This window comes from Leuciscus leuciscus (assembly GCF_965113295.1).
Source record: "Leuciscus leuciscus genome assembly, chromosome: 25".
Taxonomy (NCBI): domain Eukaryota; kingdom Metazoa; phylum Chordata; class Actinopteri; order Cypriniformes; family Leuciscidae; genus Leuciscus; species Leuciscus leuciscus.
This window is the reverse complement of record NC_138724.1, coordinates 25,746,668-25,763,864: the sequence shown is the minus strand read 5'-3', so window position 1 is coordinate 25,763,864 and position 17,197 is coordinate 25,746,668. Positions and strand designations below refer to the sequence as shown.

General features: G+C 39.1%; 2 protein-coding genes across 2 annotated transcripts in view; one reads left to right on the top strand and one right to left on the bottom strand.

The window, feature by feature from the left end:
• Nucleotides 1-8,709, bottom strand: part of nuak1b (NUAK family, SNF1-like kinase, 1b) — a 15,991-nt gene extending 7,282 nt beyond the window's left edge. Inside the window, exons 1-3 of the mRNA XM_082159507.1 lie at nucleotides 8,474-8,709; nucleotides 2,362-2,482; nucleotides 1-135 (exon numbers count right to left, since the gene is read on the bottom strand). The exon at nucleotides 1-135 is cut by the window's left edge and continues 17 nt beyond it. Coding sequence (XP_082015633.1) covers nucleotides 1-135; nucleotides 2,362-2,482; nucleotides 8,474-8,692 — 475 coding nt within the window. The 5' untranslated portion in view covers nucleotides 8,693-8,709. The remainder of the gene's footprint in view (nucleotides 136-2,361; nucleotides 2,483-8,473) is intronic.
• A 3,248-nt stretch (nucleotides 8,710-11,957) lies between these two features.
• On the top strand, nucleotides 11,958-17,159 carry depdc7b (DEP domain containing 7, paralog b). The gene is made up of 9 exons (XM_082159506.1): nucleotides 11,958-12,409; nucleotides 12,497-12,941; nucleotides 13,035-13,162; nucleotides 14,784-14,976; nucleotides 15,053-15,303; nucleotides 15,396-15,538; nucleotides 15,619-15,744; nucleotides 15,838-15,913; nucleotides 16,862-17,159. The coding sequence occupies exons 1-9, from the start codon at nucleotides 12,334-12,336 to the stop codon at nucleotides 17,083-17,085; spliced, it is 1,662 nt and encodes a 553-aa protein (XP_082015632.1). The 5' UTR covers nucleotides 11,958-12,333; the 3' UTR covers nucleotides 17,086-17,159.
• The last annotated feature ends 38 nt before the right edge of the window (nucleotides 17,160-17,197 follow it).

The window sequence follows — 17,197 nt, the reverse complement described above, 5'->3', positions numbered from 1 at the left end:
CAGCAGAGACAATCTGCCTGAAGAAGTGTCGGGTCTCTCTCTCGGTCAGGCGTCTGCGTTCGCTGATGTAGTCATAGAGTTCGCCTTTACTGGCGTATTCCATGACGATCACTATCTTGTCCTTATTTTCAAACACTATAAAACAAAACAACATCATGTTGAAAATCTGAGCATATATACTGTAATATATATACACATATGAAATGCATTATAAAATGTATATTTGTCTATGTATATTACAATAAAGAAGGATATAAGAAAAAATCTAGATACATTTGGAGGCCTTAGTAATTGACCAGCTGGTTATCGTGACCCATGTCTAGTTTAGGCCAAGGCTTCAATAAGGAGGCGTCCAGTCAAAAATAAAAATGTACGGTGGCGCCTTGTTTCTTCAAAATGCAACCCACAATGAAAAAGTACAAGTAAAAAAAACTACAGGATGCATAACATTGAAAAGAATTTGTTTTGTAGTGGCCAGTCCAGAAAGTTCATCAAGTCACAGCAGAATCCACTAACGACCAGGAGAAGCTGAAAAATCCAGAGGAACAAACACAGCAAATTACAGTCCGACACAGCAGAAAGTGGCTGTTTCTGCAAAACCCCAAAAATCCTCGTACGGATCACCCCACCCAAGCGTTTGGCGCTGCCGCCGGCTCCTGTCACACGTCCAGAATCGGTTCTCATCTTTATACAGAATCTCTTGTATCCGCCGCCGCTTTCCACAGAACAGCAGGGAATGTGAGCGCAAGGCCTTCTGGGATTGTGCAAATACAGTTTATAGAGAGAGGGTAACAGAGTTAACATATTTACTGTGTCAAAGTCAGTCTTCTCAAAGTGCTAAATATTGAAGCTCGGCGACAAATTCTACAGTCATGTGAGAAAGTCTATCTGACAAAATACACTGTGGCCTGTAGGAAAGGAAAGTCCCAAATGAGGTCTCTAACATCTTAACTGTTTCTCCTAGATCACAATGAGGTTGAATGCAAACTAAACTCCTGATTCTTAGAAGTTTCCCTTCGAGTAACATAACTTTGCAACTATATGTCAACTAACTCTAACTAGAGTATTAGTAGACTCTGTTTAATATCTGCTAACATTTTATTTTGATGCTCCTCTACAGACCTTCTACTGACTACAAGTAACATTGCAAGGACATGTCAACTTATTCTGCAAACCCTAACCTAGCAGTGAGTCTACTAATACTCTAATGAGAGTTAGTTTACATGTAAATGCAAATTAATGAGAGTTAGTTGACTAGTAGATGCAATTTACTTATAGATAGTAGAATGTCTAAAGTTGACTATTGAAATAGTATAACCCAAAAAAACACCCCAAGTAATTTCAAATGTCTCAAACTGTGCTCAGATTTGCCAAAAAAGTCTGCAATCAAAAGTCAGAGATCTCACTATGAGCTTGAGTTTTATTGTCTTACTGTATGTCAAGTTGTCTCAGTTGTGTGGAATTTTAGGAGAAACGATTGACACATTTTTAATACTTTAACCATAGCTCTAAATCTCCTGAGCAATTAAAGAGCAACCTCTGAGTAATAAAATGTTCCTTTGGGAAAGTGCACGCTGCTAAACGGGTACACAAGCAATTCACATTCATTCCTCTATCCGAAAATTTCCACGACCAGCCCAAACCCATAAACATAATTTAACATGGCAAGATTAAATTAAAAGAGAAAGACACTCTGACACTGGAGCAGTGAAAGACAAAGCCAGACACGAGAAAAAAATTATTCTCTGGAGACTCATTTAAAGCTGGTAACTCCAGAGACTCGTTTAAAGAGGTGTTCTCCCTTCTTTGGGTCGAGCCAACCACAACACAGGCGGAGTCATGACACAGAACAAAGATGAATACTGCAACTCTTCAAAAATAAACTGCCCTATTAAACCCAGACGGACTTTGAGCGGAAAACCGTCGAGTCAGCGCGCCGAGAGCTCGCCAGGCCCGCCGTGGCACAGAATCAGCAGAAGAAACTAGACGGCAGCAAAAACGTCTTTAGAAATCATCAACACAGGGTTTCTCGGGAGATCTTAACCATTGAAACACATGCTGGTCAGGAATGGGGAGGGTCATATTCACTGAGGCTGATCTGGTTTCATTGAAATATTATTGCATGAACAAAACAAAAGGACTTTACTGTCCTTCACAACACAAGCCTATTATTAGTCAATGAAAGATTACTATGATTCATTAGAAATGTATGTTTTATTCATTGTTGAGTTTGAGTGGATTGATTAATAGGTAGACAGAACAGATAGAGATAGATAGATAGATAGATAGATAGATAGATAGATAGATAGATAGATAGATAGATAGATAGATAGATAGATAGATAGATAGATAGATAGATACCTTCATATATAGAGATGATATGTGGGTGGCGAAGAGACGACATGATCTCGATTTCTCGTCGAATGTGAACCATGTCCTGTTCATCTTTAATCTTTTCCTTCTTGATAGACTTGATGGCAACCTGAAGAGAAGAAAGAGTTTTAGAGTTTCAAATATTATTCAGAATAATATTGTGTTAGAACTTCTGGTAATTTACAAGTTGTTTTATTCAGTTGTCTGCTCAGAATCGTGGGAGAATCGCAATCTCTATAAAAATATCAATTTACCAAGAATTGTGCAGCTCTACACACAATTGATAATTTTTTGGGAAAATAGTCTCGAATCGGGCCGTGCGCCCCTAGTCGTTGAAGAGGGTGCAAATCAGGCCCAAAATGGATCTTAAAATCTTCAAGCGCGTGGCCAGCATAAGCCACATTTTTATGGCTTTTTGTTTAAACACGTGCACTAAACCACTAAAACAAAAACACTCTATTCTTGAATGTCAGAAAAACACCTGAGTAGATTCTTCAGACGGAGAGGTGTAATCATCCCATCACACACACACAGAATTATCCCATAAACACGTCACAACTGAGCATATTTTCAGCCTCTTGCCGTGTAATTTTCCTGATGTTTTTTTTTCCCTTTTTTTGTGGAAAATGAGGGTGCAGTGTTTGGAAGCGGAATGAAAGCTCTCTCGTGTGTTTATTCAGCTCTCATGGGTCCTGAGGACACTGCACTGATGTCTCTATATAACCGTCACATGACCTAAACACACTCGAACAGGAGATAAGATGTGGGCAGACAGGAGATGCCCTGCTCACTGCCTGATGGATGATGTCAGAAGAGGAAATGATATCTGGGTAGTGATTTCCTGTCTATTTCTGTCCTATCTCCCCATCCCAGGCGTGTGCTACACGTCCATTTAAAGAACAAACGGAACAGTGAGCCAGCCGATGACAGACCTTCATTGGAAAAGAGGAAGTCCTTTGTCAATTCTGTTTGTTTTGTGATGTCATACACATTGACGGGCCACAAATGGTCCCTAAAACAGGTCTATCCGCTCCTCCGTGTGGCTTCTCATCATCGCTGTTATTCCCAGAACAGGGTCTTCACATTAATGGCGAGCATGCAAGCAAACCGCTGCTTTTCTCGGAGAAACCAAAACCACATGTTTCCGAGGAGCTGAAGGTAAATTAGCGACTATATCCATAAAAGGAAAGCCCTAGCGGAATGCTTCAAAACTGATTATGTGGAATAAAAAGACATAAACAAATCCAGAAACCAAGGCCCGTTCTCTAAAAGCACAATGGGCAAGTCCTGCTCTTTATTGGAAAGCCATCACGGAGTGTTTTCCATGAGCTCATGAAGTTATGTGCAGTTGAAGGTATTCACCTCCCGCCAGGTCCGCCGGAGACGCCAGGAATACTAATGTCGCAGTTTGTTCATACGCAGCAGGAGCGAGAGTTTAAAATAATCTCCAGGAAGAAAAAAAAGACTGCGTTCCCACTGAGGTAGTAACAGGATTCCGACCAGTGGAGCTTTTTATTTGTTTATCTGTGTGCAAGCCAACTGAACAGAATACAGGATCAATAAAAGTGCAGACGAGTCTTTGCATTTCATTAATGATGTTAGGGTTAGGGATTTGAACCTAAAACCTCTCAGAAATACAACATAACACTCAGAAAACCTCCTACAACATGCTGAATAAGTCATTTCATGAAATAAACTGTCCCTGCCTCCTTCAACCGCTAGAGGCCACCAGCTTCCTACAGCGAACGTAACATTTTGTTTCCCTGTGATGACTGAGACTCAGATATGAAGGTCTCACTGACCCTGGATCATAATTTACAGCCAGTTGCATTTCTATCATGCTGGTTTGGCCCCCTTACAGGATATTAATTTTCCACAACGCTTTCATTTCCTGCTCAAGATGGACTTTAAAATGTGTCTACTTGACTTGTCACAGTGACCTTTCGCCTGCAGACGGACAAACACACAAACATGATGGACATGTGACCAATTCATCACACCGTGGAAGGAATGTTCACCGTTATGTTCTGTGGACATCCGATCTTGTTTGTGCATTCAGACGGACACAAATGCAATGCAAACACGTACAGAACCTGACCTCATACGTGCGAGAGCTCACACACACATGCTATCTGTCTGTCTGCTCGGGTCATTATGCTGAATCAGGCTGGTAAAGCCATAAAGAAGAAATAATATGTTGTGCAATTTCTTCGGTTATCTGTGTCAAAGGAGTAGAGGTCAAGAACTGGATTGTGGCATATATCAACAGTCGGAAGAACTTTGTGTTTGTCTGTGTACGTGATAATAACAGATAGTAAAGCATTATCATGGCAGAATAAACATTATGTTCAGCAACAAAAGGGACATCACTGAGAGGCACAAAACATAGAATGATATGAGCTGCTTGTGTTGGCTGGTTATGAAGATTGATCTTTCATATCTCAAGAAATTTAGTGAAGATCGCAGTTGTGTTTGATTTAAGTACAGAGTTAACGTATTAATCGCACATTTTTCTGTAATTAATTGCGATTAATTGTACCTAACATTAAAGTTTTTAATACATTTGCCAAATGCATTACACTTTCAGATATGCAAGTTTGATTAAATGCATTGTTGGATTCTTCTAATGTGTTTTAAACTGCTGTTTATTACAACACAACTATGTGAATGCAAACGTGTTGCAATGTATGTCCGACCGCAAATATTTTTAATAGTATGCAAATGCCTCTTAGTATGCAAGTGCAATTTCACATATTGTTGTCACATATGCCGAAATGTATCAAAAAAGTATTAACAATGCAAGCAAAAACCCACAAATTTTTCTATGTACACAGCTTTGATTTTGTGAGTTGTTGCGTTATTCAGTGCTATTCATAACGCAATGCAAGTTGCGAACACAAACGCTATAACACAAGCTCTATTTTAAACATTGTTGCACTAGAAAATCAGAATACATAACTCAATGCAAATATTAAAAGTAAATTTAATGCGTTATTGCATTCTGACGTTTAAAAATTCTATTCATAAGGCAATATGTGAACGCAAACGTTTCTCAGTATGCAAGCCCAATTTAAAATGTTGCGCTGCAAAATGTGTCAGAACACAATAAAATAAAAATAAAAACGGGGAAAATGCATAAGTATGCAAGTGAGTTTTCACACGTTGCTGCATTGTAAAGTGTGTCGAAATGCAATTTACAACACAATGCGAGTACATGGTGCATTCTCAGCGAAGCCACAAAGGGGCGCTAATGCTTATTTTGTGTTCCATTTGTGTTTTTCGCATACAGTCGTCAACGTTGTTCACACGGATACGCCTAAACTATTTTAAACACACTGTATTCTGCTGCCAGGCCAGTAGTTGGCGATGTTTCTTGGCGCATATTGACTGAACACGTGATATGTATGCACATGACATCACAGTTTTCACAAATTCGCATTTCGGTAGTTTACACGGAGACGATAACGGTATCATTTTCAAAAACTTGCACTTTGAATCCTGTTTTCAAAAGTTTGCCTGTATTTGACGTATTTCCGTTTTCGGTCAAATTGCCTTTTGAATGGGAGTGCTTGGGGCACGACTATGATAGCATAAAAAATCACTATTTTTAAAACACTAAGAAGGCTCGACACAACATGAAACTTTGCTTGAAGTATCACCAGGGGCTCTACACATGAACTAGAGCATTGAGAACATTGTTTGTGTACACAGCGTTTACTAAAAAGAATTTTTAACAACTCACTGTTGCTGTGTCCGGCGGCATTTTGTCAGTCAAAAATAGTCGATCTCCGAATGCGAATGAACTGACTCTGAATTTTAGTATTGTTTTCATATATGAGGATCCTTTTTCAAGTACAAGGTCAATATTGGTTTTCACTAACAACAAAACAAATTATCTGTGAATTTATATGGAACTAAGCTTTAGGAGCTTTCCATCTTTACTCTCCTCCCTGTTACGTTGCATTCGGAGATCGACTATTTTTGACTGTCAAAATGCCGGCGGACGGAAACAACAATAGCTACAGTGAGTTGTTCAAAATCTTTCTTTTTAGTGAACTCTGTGTACACAAACAATGTTCTCAATGCTGGAGTTCATGTGTAGAGCCCCTGGTGATACTTTGAGCAAAGTTTCATGTTGTGTCGAGCCTTCTTAGTGTTTTAAAAATAGCGATTTTTGATGCTATCATAGAAGTGCCCCCAGCACTCCCATTCAAAAGGCATTTTGACCGAAAACGGAAATACGGTCAAACTTAAAAGTGCCGTTTCCATTCTAATTATGCTTTTAAACGAATGTTTGCCTCGGGTAGATTCACAAAAAGACCCTAGGTTGAATTTTGGCGAGAGTTACCCTTTAAGACTGTGATTTCAAATGTTTAGTCTCTGTGAGCAGTTATCAGTGGTTTCTATGTCTGTTATCCATACGTCTGCGCTATAACTCTTTACAGATAGTGCGTCCGGTTGGTTAACAGTTTTTCTGATTAATTCCTGCTAAGCACACTAAACTGGTGCCAGAAAACAACACCGTATGTCTCTCTGAGTGACTTTATGTTTATGGGCCCACAAACACGCATGACAAATTATGTTTTACCATGCGTCTGAGTTTGAGGTAAATGAAAAAACATGTATGTGTGTGTGTGCACCATTTTATTTTTAGGTCTTTTAGAGTGCACTCATACATTCTTCTGCAGCCTGCCAACACTCTGATGGCACACTGCCCACCGATACACTCAGACCTGTGTGTGTGTGTGTGTGTGTGTGTGTGTGTGTGTGTGTGTGTGTGTGTGTGTGTGTGTGTGTGTGTGTGTGTGTGTGTGTGTGAGAGACAGTGTTGTGAAATAGCCTGAATTGTAAATTATTAAACTAAAAGAAGGCTATATATCTCGCGTACAGCTCATAACAGCCACCAACAATATTGTTACCATGGAAATATACATGACTAGAGGGTGTTTCACTGCTAGGTCACGTCTCAAGAATGTGTTTCAGGTCTATTCGGCAGGTTAAAAAACAATGCTAAATGCTAATATCGAAACACAAGTAAGCAAACAGTCATTCTTAGTTAGATACATACATACAATCAAACTCTACAGTAATTTAGTGCAAATTCAATCACTTGGTTGAAGCTAGTCAAATGCTAACACTCAAAACCATGAACAAATCTACTCAGGGACAGGGTGAAAGAACTAGCAACAACAACATGTTTTGTGCAGACCACAAGAAGATAATCAAAAGAACGCTGGGGTCCGAACAAAACTAGACCCCCTTGACTTTCATTGAATGGATCAAAAACTCTGAGAAGTTTTTCTAAATATCTTTTGTTCTCCACAAGAAGAAAGGGTTGGAATGACATAAGGGTGACAAAACAATGACAGAATCTTCATTTTTGGGTGAACTTTAGCAAGATTTCATTGCTTCCAGCAGCTGTTCTGGGTTCTGTGGTGACCGAGCCGCAATGTTAAACAACAACCAAAGCCACGTGCCGCAGCGTGCCGAATGAATCCGGTATGTTTGATTAATGAACAAATGAACACTTAAGCCCTGCCTGACCTAGATGACCACAGCATAACTTGGCAACTAGGTCAGTGCCTAGGTCAACTATGCTGGTCCATTAGTGACCCCAAGATCATAACTCAAGGTCTTTAACACATAGGGTCACTGGTCGCATTATTATGGTGAGCGGTCAGCAGTGACCTTTGAACCCAACTGCAACAGAAACGGTCAATTGTTTGAAGTGTCATGCGTTTCATTGGGGGCCACTAAAGCAACTTTACGCAAGATTTAAAGCATCTGCTCTTGCGCCACTGAACGCGTGCGGAGCACACTCGTGGGGTGGACTTCCCATGAGATGGGCTGAAACGAGCCAAACACAACAACGGATTATTATAGCTTAGCTGACACCCTAAATGACAAACTACAGAACCAGGCCAGTGCTCTACATTTACCAAATGATTCATTGATTCAAAATTTCAATGACTGGTATATATCAGTGTATCATGGCATTACCATAATTAAGAATCTTGCAGGGTTTGAACCTACAAACTTTTAGATACCAGTTCAGATGAATAACTATGACATTAGACTGACTGATTCAGCAGATGCTCACCTCTCTTCCAGAATGGCGCTCGATGGCCTTCTTGACTTTGCCGTACGTTCCTCTCCCCAGGGTCTCCAGCAGCTCGTATCGATGCTTTAGGTTGTGTTTGTGATGATGTTTCTTCACACCAGAGCTGCTGCGTTTTACCTCACCGGGGCCCTCAGGGGCCTTCGCCACCGCCACCACTGAGGGGCCCGGCGGGTCACCTGGCCTTTGTGTCTCCATCATGCGGGAGGATATTTTAAACCTCCCTCTTGTTTAAATATCTTGACTAAATGCTTTGAAATATTGATAATATAAAACCTAATTAATATACCTAATTAGCATATAAATAAATAAATAAATTACAATGCAAAGGTTTAATTATGTTAAGATATAAACTAATTTATGATTGTCAATAATGACTCATATTTTAATGAGGTGTCTATCTATTCTACCTATAGCCAGCTATGGCAGGCTATCTAAAGAAAAATAATATTCCTAGTCTAATTATGAACGATAAAACCGGGTTCAATATGGATTAAAAACGGACTAAAAAGGCATATTATTAAAAAGAATCTAATGAACACGTGCCAAGTGGTTTTTATGGCACTTATAAAACTGCTACAATGTATCATTCACAATTAGAACGACAACGTATCTATTGTGCTCTATTCTATTATGACGCGTTCTATACCATTATGACGTTTCCTACTCCGTTATGACGTGTTCTCTTTCCCGTGGCGCGTTCGATCATGATTTCTCCGTTATTCCTTTGTTTCAATCTACCGCAGAAAATCTCAGGCGAGAAAGCAGCGACCACGCCGGCGTTCTGGACGTAAATCACCCTCATTCTGGCCTCGGATCCGCCGTGGTGTCAGACAGCTCGGTTCTGGTGCCGGTGACCCGTGACGTGAGGCTCGGTGTGCGGGGATCGGACGGAAGGATGTGCTGCGGTCTCGTGTCTGCTGTGGCCATGATTCGGTGTGTTCGGCCCGTCTCTCCTCCTGGTGTCCTGGTCTGTGATTCTTTCTCTCTGTCCTTCAGGCTGAGAAACACACTGAATAAAGACGGAGGGGGGGCGGAGTCACTGCTGGCAGTGCGTGTGTGTCTCTCTCTCTTTCTGTCTTTCTCTCTCTCTCTCTGTCTTTCTCTCTCTCTCTCTGAATGTGCATTACTCTGATTTTTGCTGATTTTCTGATTCTGCTTCACTAGAGTGAAAATAGAACGGTAAATGCCCCTTTTTTTTATCAACCATCAAACAGAGGCTTTCAAGTCAAGCCAAGCCTGTGTGTATTTTAAAATAGCCTAAATATATTTATTTAAATAAATAAAAACGTCACACGCATGTTGTGTTTTCATGTTTCATGGGGACTTTCCATAGACATAATGATGTGTATACTGTACAAACTGTATATTCTCTCCCCTTACACTAACTCTACCCCTAAACCTACCCATCACAGAAAACTTTCTGCATTTTTACATTTTCAAAAAACATCACTTAGTGTGATTTATAAGCTGTTTTCCTCATGGGAACCACAAATGTCCCAACAAGGACAAGGATTTCTGATATTGCCATATTTGTGGGGACAAGGTATATGTTTACCTTTTATATATAATTCGAACTCTACAATTTTATCAGGATTTATCAGGATCAGCATTTTTATTTTAAATGTTTTGGGAGTTTTGGCCGTTTTTATAGGCGACATTATATGGGACATTAGATTAACATCATTTGCATAGAAGCTGTTTTCCTCATTTGTTCTGCATGTTCACATTCATTTGAATATCAGTCATTCAAAGGTCTAAATTCAAAGGTCTATTGTGTTTCGTAACGTTACATAAAGCAGGAAATATGCATCCATCTTTGTTCATGTGCCACATATTGCCACATGTCCTGGATTATGGCCGTCATAAATAAACCAGTAAACCTTGACAAAGTTTGGTTGAACTGAAAAACCAAGCTGAGATGTCCACATTGAACTTTCTCCTGCAGAAAGCATCACCTGCAGCTCAAACACAGTCTGAAACCTCACACTGCACATTCTGCCTCAGCCAATCAACTTTGTTTTCTTTTGTTTGCTTCTGTTTGGATCCAGAACGGTGTAATTTAGCCACTGATTGGTGGAGGGGAAGTTCGAGTCAAACAGACTCCAGACTGAGCCGTTTGTCTCTGTTTGATCTGGAGAGCACTGGGAATCTGGACCGTCCTGTGTTGTGGTGAGCGGTCAGGCAGCGGACTTCAGGCTCCAACAGTAACTGTGTGCATGTGTGTTGCTCTAAGATTTGCATCTCAGATGAAACTTGGCCTCAGATGCACCCTGGAATCAGGTATCCTGGCACTCAAACTGCCCTCTAGTGGTGGAAATGCATGTGTGGGTCACAGTTATTCAAGTCAGCAGTGCCAGAGCATCATGGGTTTCAATATATCAAACCAATCTGGATCATCCGAATGTTTGCTTCAACAAGACCTGAGTTCAGAATGTGTGCCTTTGTTTGCTAGGCCTTCAAAAATTATGTAACAAAGATTTTAAACAAAAGGCCTGCTGAATTATTCATATGCTAGCATCTCCTTGATCCTTCAGACATGTTATGGTTTCACTTTTCTCTTGGACATCAAACACAGATTTGTTTTAAGATGTTTCATTCAGGTATTTGAAGCCCCTCGGGCATCTGGCAGAGTTTTCGCCGCAACTATTTCAAGTTCGGTATAGAAACCTGCACAGAGACGTTCCCTACACTCACCAAATTAAAAACAGCAGGAACCACGGAGGACAAAGAAAGATGAGAGAGAGAGAGAGAGAGAGAGAGAGAGAGAGAGAGAGAGAGAGAGAGAGAGAGAGAGAGAGAGAGAGAGAGAGAGAGAGAGAGAGAGAGAGAGAGAGAGAGAGAGAGAGATCAGGTCACATGGCCGTGTTCCCCAGAGAGAGAGAGTGTGTTTACATGTGAACTTGAAAGTCACACGACAAACACATCCTTCATTTCAGATGATGACAGGAGAGATCCTTCTGCCTCAGACACGGAAAACAGGAACAGCTGCCAAAGGAGAGACAGAAATAAACCTTTTGAATGTTACAAACAATACAAAGATAGATAGACAAATACATAGACAGAGACATATATAGACAGACAGATAGATAGATAGATAGATAGATAGATAGATAGATAGATAGATAGATAGATAGATAGATAGATAGATAGATAGATAGATAGATAGATAGATAGATAGATAGATAGATAGATAGATAGATAGACAGACAGACAGACAGACAGACAGACAGACGGGCGGACTGATGGATGGATGGATGGATGGATGGATGGACGGACAGACAGGCGAATGGGTTGATAGACAGACAAATACGTTCAGACAGATAGTTGATAGATAGATAGATAGATAGATAGATAGATAGATAGATAGATAGATAGATAGATAGATAGATAGATAGATAGATAGATAGATAGATAGATAGATAGGACAGACATGCGAATGGGTTGATAGACAGACAAATGAATGGATAAACAAACAGACAGACAAACGGACAGAAATACTGTGTGTGGGATACAGTAAGTCTTTAGTTGTATACTACGTATTTTGTCAAATGTAGCAGACCTAGATCAGTTTAAATCCAGATATTGATATTTGCGAGCTGTACCGAGTTCAAACTGTACTCAGCTGTAGGCTCAGAGAGAGCAGTGCTGTTCCAGAGGTAGCCTCATTTCTTTAAAGATACTCTGCTGCCATCTAGTGTTGCATCTGGGTGTTGATTTGTGTAGATTTCCACTGATTCCCTGTCAGCCAATCATGCAGAGGTCGCTAATGAGCTGCTGTTGATTAATGAGAAACTGATGAGTTTGAGTCAAATCTGCAGACTCAGAGACGAAGCGAGTGCATGGCTTCTGTTCAAGATAAAATTGCTGCATTAAATATTGCGGGGAAATTATACAACCCCATGAACCGACCTCTCGGTAATGCCAACTTTATGAAAGTTCAAGCTAGTGTGGTTTAATTTTAAAGATAGAAGATCACAGTTAAATGCTTGTGTGTTTCTTCAGGTCGCAGATTGATCAGCAGACCTCAAGATGAACAAACCAACAACAAGGTTCAAAACAAAGAGATCTGGATGCACATCATCACTGTCCTGCAGGCCCAGGTGAAGGTGAAGAAGCGCAGGCAGCATCTGAAGTCTCACGACTGCTGCTTTCTGGGCTCTGATGCGGTGGATGTCATCCAGGCTCATCTGACTCAGAGCCAGGTTCTGGGAGATGCCCTGGTCTCCAGAGTCATGGTGGCTCGCCTGTGTCAGGTGCTGCTGGACTGTAAGGTGTTTGAGGCGGTGGGAACCAAAGTTCTGGGGAAGATCAGCAAACCAGGAGTCTTCCAGGATAGCAGCAGCAGTCTCTACAGATTCCTGAACACTGAGGATCTGTCCCAGGACATGCTTGAAATGGCTCTTTTCCCTCACAGTGAAGAGAGCATTATGAACATCACACCATGCAGGTGTTTCAGATCGCTGTGGATGTTTATGGTGCAGAACTGAATGTTTTTATTCTATATTTGAATTTTAATGATTGCAATTATTGATTTTTGTAGGCAGGACATCCTGTTGTTCTCTCACAGCACACCTGTGAAGCCAGGCCAGGCATTGGATCGGCTCATGGAGAAGCTGGACTTGACTGGACTTGTCGGTTCTCCTCCCAATGAATCTCTTCCACCCTCTGGTGAGACCTTTGTTCAGATTTTGCTTCTGTTTGAGGTACAAGGGCTGTGCTCGTAATGCAGTGTAATCTACTGAGAATTTTTCATGTTTAATTCATTGAATGGCTTCGATCTGACTAAATAACTGCTAAAGTATCTTTAATTTTTTTATATATATATAGTTAAAGCTTGTCTGCCTCGGTTATTTCTTTTTTTCAAACTCTTATAATTATCTTTAGGTAACTCTGATGTGGCAATATAGTATGCATATTGCAACATTACATATTTTATTTGTTTAAAGAATAATACAGAATTAAGAGAATTTAAATTGTGATTATTTTAAACTTAGGCATTCAAGCATTATTTTAATCTTAATTTTAATCCAATTTTGTTTCAAATATTTAAAAATGCTTGTCATCCTCAGTCAAAAATAAAATAATTATAACTTTTTTAAATCTGTCTCATAATTATCTTTATTTACCTCTGAGGCGGCATTTTATGTATGTGTGTGTGTGTATTTATATTTATATATATATATATATATATATATATATATATAATAGTTTTGGGTTTTTTTTTTTTTTTTTACAAAATTGGATAAAAAAATTAAACATTTAATGTTGCAATATGCATAATATGCAGCCATGTCAGAATTTAAGAGAATTATGAGATGGATTAAAATAAGAGTCACAATTATTAATTTTTTTTACTTTGAGGCAAACAAGCCTTTTTTTTATTATTATTATTATATTAAGACTTAAAAGTTTGTGCCTAAATAAAAATTTTAATTGTGACTTTATTTTAAACTATCTCATAATTATTTAACTCTGAGGTGGAAAGAAACATGGTATAATATTGCAAAAAATAAATACTTTTAATCTAATTGTCAATTTTGTTTTCCACTTTAGAGCTAGTATGCCTCAAAGTAAACATGCATACATACATACATGTGTGTATACATATAATTTTGACTTAAATCTGTCTCATAATTATCTTTAACTCTGAGTTGCCAACAATGATGTGCATACTGTGAGAATAAATGCTTTATTTTATTTTTTAAATCCAAACGTGCCGTCCAGTGGACTTTTGACAGTTCCAGGGCTTTCATGAAAACGGTGCTTTCTTTCAGTTTTTCCCCTCCGTTCGGCCTAAAACACTGTTCGTGGTCATGATCATCCAATTTGAAATGTCGACTACAAAGATTTCAGATTTTCATCACGCTGCTCTCTCCCCATTTACGATTCTTTGCAGTGTTTAGCCGCTACTTAAACTGTAAGTAACTCACTCCCGCTGAACGTTTACTCTTTGAATTCTTGCTCCTGGGAACAATACAAGTACACCATTATAACTGAAAGTTTGCTAAGAAGTATTTCCTACTAAAGCAAGGCTGAGTTTGACTCTGGTAAGCGTATCCATAGCAGACTGGTGGGAGTGATCTTGGATGGCAGTGCATTATGGGTGTTGAAGTATTCCTACCCATTTGGCAAACGGGAAGACAACAGCCAGTTTTCTCTAGTCAAGTAGCCCCGATCTCAAAAACCGTTTTGCCTTTCTACTGTATAGGCAGCCAAGTTTAATTAAAAGCTCATTTTGTCTGTGGTGAAGTTCCCCTTTCACAGTTTGTTGACCTGAACTCTCCTTCAGTGGTCAGAGAAGTGTGGCAGGAGCAGACGGTACGCAGGCTGTCTCAGCTGATAGATCTCCCCCTGCTGGAGGGGGTGCTGAACTGCGCGCACATCGTTTCGCCCCCGTCCCGGGGCAGTAATAATGAGCCAGGCCTGCTCTACACCAGCAACTACCTCGACCGAGAGGTTCTGAAGGCCTTCAAAGAATCCCAGTGAGAAATCTTCACCTTTTAATCCGTCAAGAAATGAAACCTCAGATGAGCCTAATAATAGTCTTCCTCCATCCAGAGCTGATGTTTGGTTGTCGGCAGCCATAGACCTGCTGGATTTCCTTCCGGATCAGCTGGTGGTGGAGGTGAGCCGAGAAATGCCCACGTTCTCCTGTGAGGAAGAGGATGGACAGGTCAGACCCTCAGGCCACGATGAATGCAAATTACTGCTGTTTCATGTGCTGGAAAAACACTACGGACACATGGAGCGCAAGCCTCTCCTGTGTGACAGCATGGCAGACGTCTACATCGAGATCATGGAACTCATCGGTGAAGCTAACGCTCCTCAAATGATTCATTCTTTCCTAAAAGAAAACAATGTTTTTCTTTGTGTCTGAGCATCTGTTTACCTGTATATCTAGCGAACGGGACGTTTGAAGGAGCTTTGGAAGTCCTGCAGCTGACACTGAAGCTGCTGTCTGCGTCTGCGCGCGAGGAACTGCGCAGACTTCTGGAGTTTATGGCAGCAGCCGCAGACGCTGCCAATATCCGGCTGCACAAAGAAGTGAGGAGTCCTGATGCATGTGAGGAGTTCTTCACCACACTTCTGTCATGTTTTCACTTATTTTGAATCTGATTCTTCAGATTGAAAACCGGGTGGTTGTGAAGAAGACGTTCACCAGAGCCGTCATCCAGAGCAAGAGTCTGACCAGAGGAAAGATGGACCTTCTGATGCTCTTCATGCTCGACAACCACCAGGAGATCTTCAAGGTTTCTCTCATTTATGTGCCTTTAATGAATTCAGAAAGTGATGATGATGATCAATAATGATATAATGCATGAGAAACTATATCCTTTTATTAGATTCCAGGCTCTCTTCACAAACTGGTCAGTGAGAAACTGGATGATATTGTGAAACACAGAGATTCTTCGTCTACCGGTATGAGGTTTACAGTGTTAAGTAAATTACTTTTTTTTGGTAATATTTTAAATTGGCTTTTATATTTTCAGTTTTAATTTGTTTCATTTTAGTTATGATGCTTTTGTCATTTCAGTTTTAGATCACTTTTAGTTAATTGCATTAGTGAGTAATTTAGTGCTTCAACTTTAGTTTAGTAGTTTTCATTTTAATTGTAATTGGACTTTTTTTTTTCTTCTAATATTTTTCATTACGGGGTTTTTTTTTTTTTTTTTGGTTTCATAATAATTTGCTGATTGCCAAGGCAACATTTCTAATTTTCATTTGACTTTTTCATCTGATGTTTATATTTGATTTCAGGTGTTTATTTATTTTTATTTCACTTTCATCTAATATTTATATTTCATTACAGGTTTATTTATTTATTTTATTTGGTTTTTATATGTATTTTTATTCATTTTTATTTATATATATATATATATATATATATATATATATATATATATATATATATATATATATTTCACATTCATTTACATTTGTTGTTACTTGTTAGCCAAGGCAACATTTCTAGTTTTTGTTTAAAGTTTTTCATTTATTTTATTTCAGCTCTATTTTGTTTATATAGTATTGTTGTTTTAATTGGCTTTTATTCTTTTATATTCTCATTTCATTTTACATTTTTTATAATTATTTGCTTTCATCACTTCGTTTATTATTATTATTATTATTATTTTTAAATATTACTATTTGGGTCATTTATTTATTTAAACTATTTGGTTAAATATTATTTCAGTTCTAGTCAACTTTATTTCTTTTCAGCTTTATTTAAATTAACAAATGTTTTTAATAGTTTTACTTATTGATAATAACCCTGAATATTTATATATTATTGTGTGACAATTTAACTTAGCCATGATAATGTTCGTGTGACAAGTATTTATTGCATTTATCTTCTGAATATTCTAGACAACCCAGTTTGTCAGCGAGTGCCAAGAGACGCATACACAGAGACCATAAAGAGCACGACTAAACACGAGCTGTACTCTCTCCTGAAAAACATCGACGAGAACACCAAATATTCCCTGAAAGAGAAGAATCGACTCCTGGCACAGTTTTATAAGGGACATCCAGATATCTTCACGCAGTATTTTGGGTCTAGACTGAGCACACTAAACCTTCTTGAAGTTTAAGTTCACGGTGTCCTGGAAATAATTTTTGTGATTGTCTTTATCCAAATAAATCCAAATAAACATATTTAAGTGTCAAATAAGAACAGAGTGTGTGTCTTTGAATAGAAGCCTA